The 527-nt window shown below is 51.6% G+C and overlaps 1 protein-coding gene across 1 annotated transcript; it reads right to left on the bottom strand.

The window, feature by feature from the left end:
- Window positions 1-16: 16 nt before the first annotated feature.
- PHALS_01366 (Ribonuclease H-like domain) lies at window positions 17-483 on the bottom strand (the record flags this gene model as incomplete). The annotated part of the gene is made up of 2 exons (XM_024715740.1): window positions 17-33; window positions 96-483. The coding sequence occupies 2 exons, from the start codon at window positions 481-483 to the stop codon at window positions 17-19; spliced, it is 405 nt and encodes a 134-aa protein (XP_024581408.1).
- Between the last annotated feature and the right edge of the window lie 44 nt (window positions 484-527).

Raw genomic sequence — 527 nt, 5'->3', positions numbered from 1 at the left:
ATGGGTTGCGTGTGGGTCACATGCAAGCCGCACCTAGGTTCCTGGTGCATTTCCAACAGGTCCTTCGTCGTCGTCGTCGTCGTCTGACTGACTACCTTCGTCGTTGATAGACGCCCCCTTTCCTGCCTCCTCCCTTTGACGGTCTTGTTCCTCTTTGATCAACTCAGCAAGCAGCTTCTTGGCGGGACCGACAAGATAGGTGTCCATCTGTTTAACGACGGTCTTGAATCGAGGGTCCAGATAGCTAGCGATGAATGCGTGTACACCTGGAGCCTTCCATTTGTCGTCAAATATGTTGTACATCGCTCCAGTTACCCGAGAGACTGAAGGGTGCACTCCTGGACTGTTCCGCTGCTCAATCAGGTGAGTCTTTTGCTTGTAGCGGCAAGGAATAACCGTAGAGAAAGTCGAGTAATACGAGCCTCCAAGTTGAACCGTAACAGCCTCGAAAGGCTTCAGAAGGTTTACGAGGTCTGCCAGCATTTTCCAATCGTCAGAGCAGGGTATGATGGTGGAGACGTTTGTGA

The sequence above is a fragment of the Plasmopara halstedii genome (genome assembly GCF_900000015.1).
Source record: "Plasmopara halstedii genome assembly, contig: Scaffold_1514, whole genome shotgun sequence".
Classification (NCBI taxonomy): Eukaryota; Oomycota; class Peronosporomycetes; order Peronosporales; family Peronosporaceae; genus Plasmopara; species Plasmopara halstedii.
Note: the sequence above shows the minus strand (reverse complement) of the source record. Positions and strands in the feature narration are given on the sequence as shown.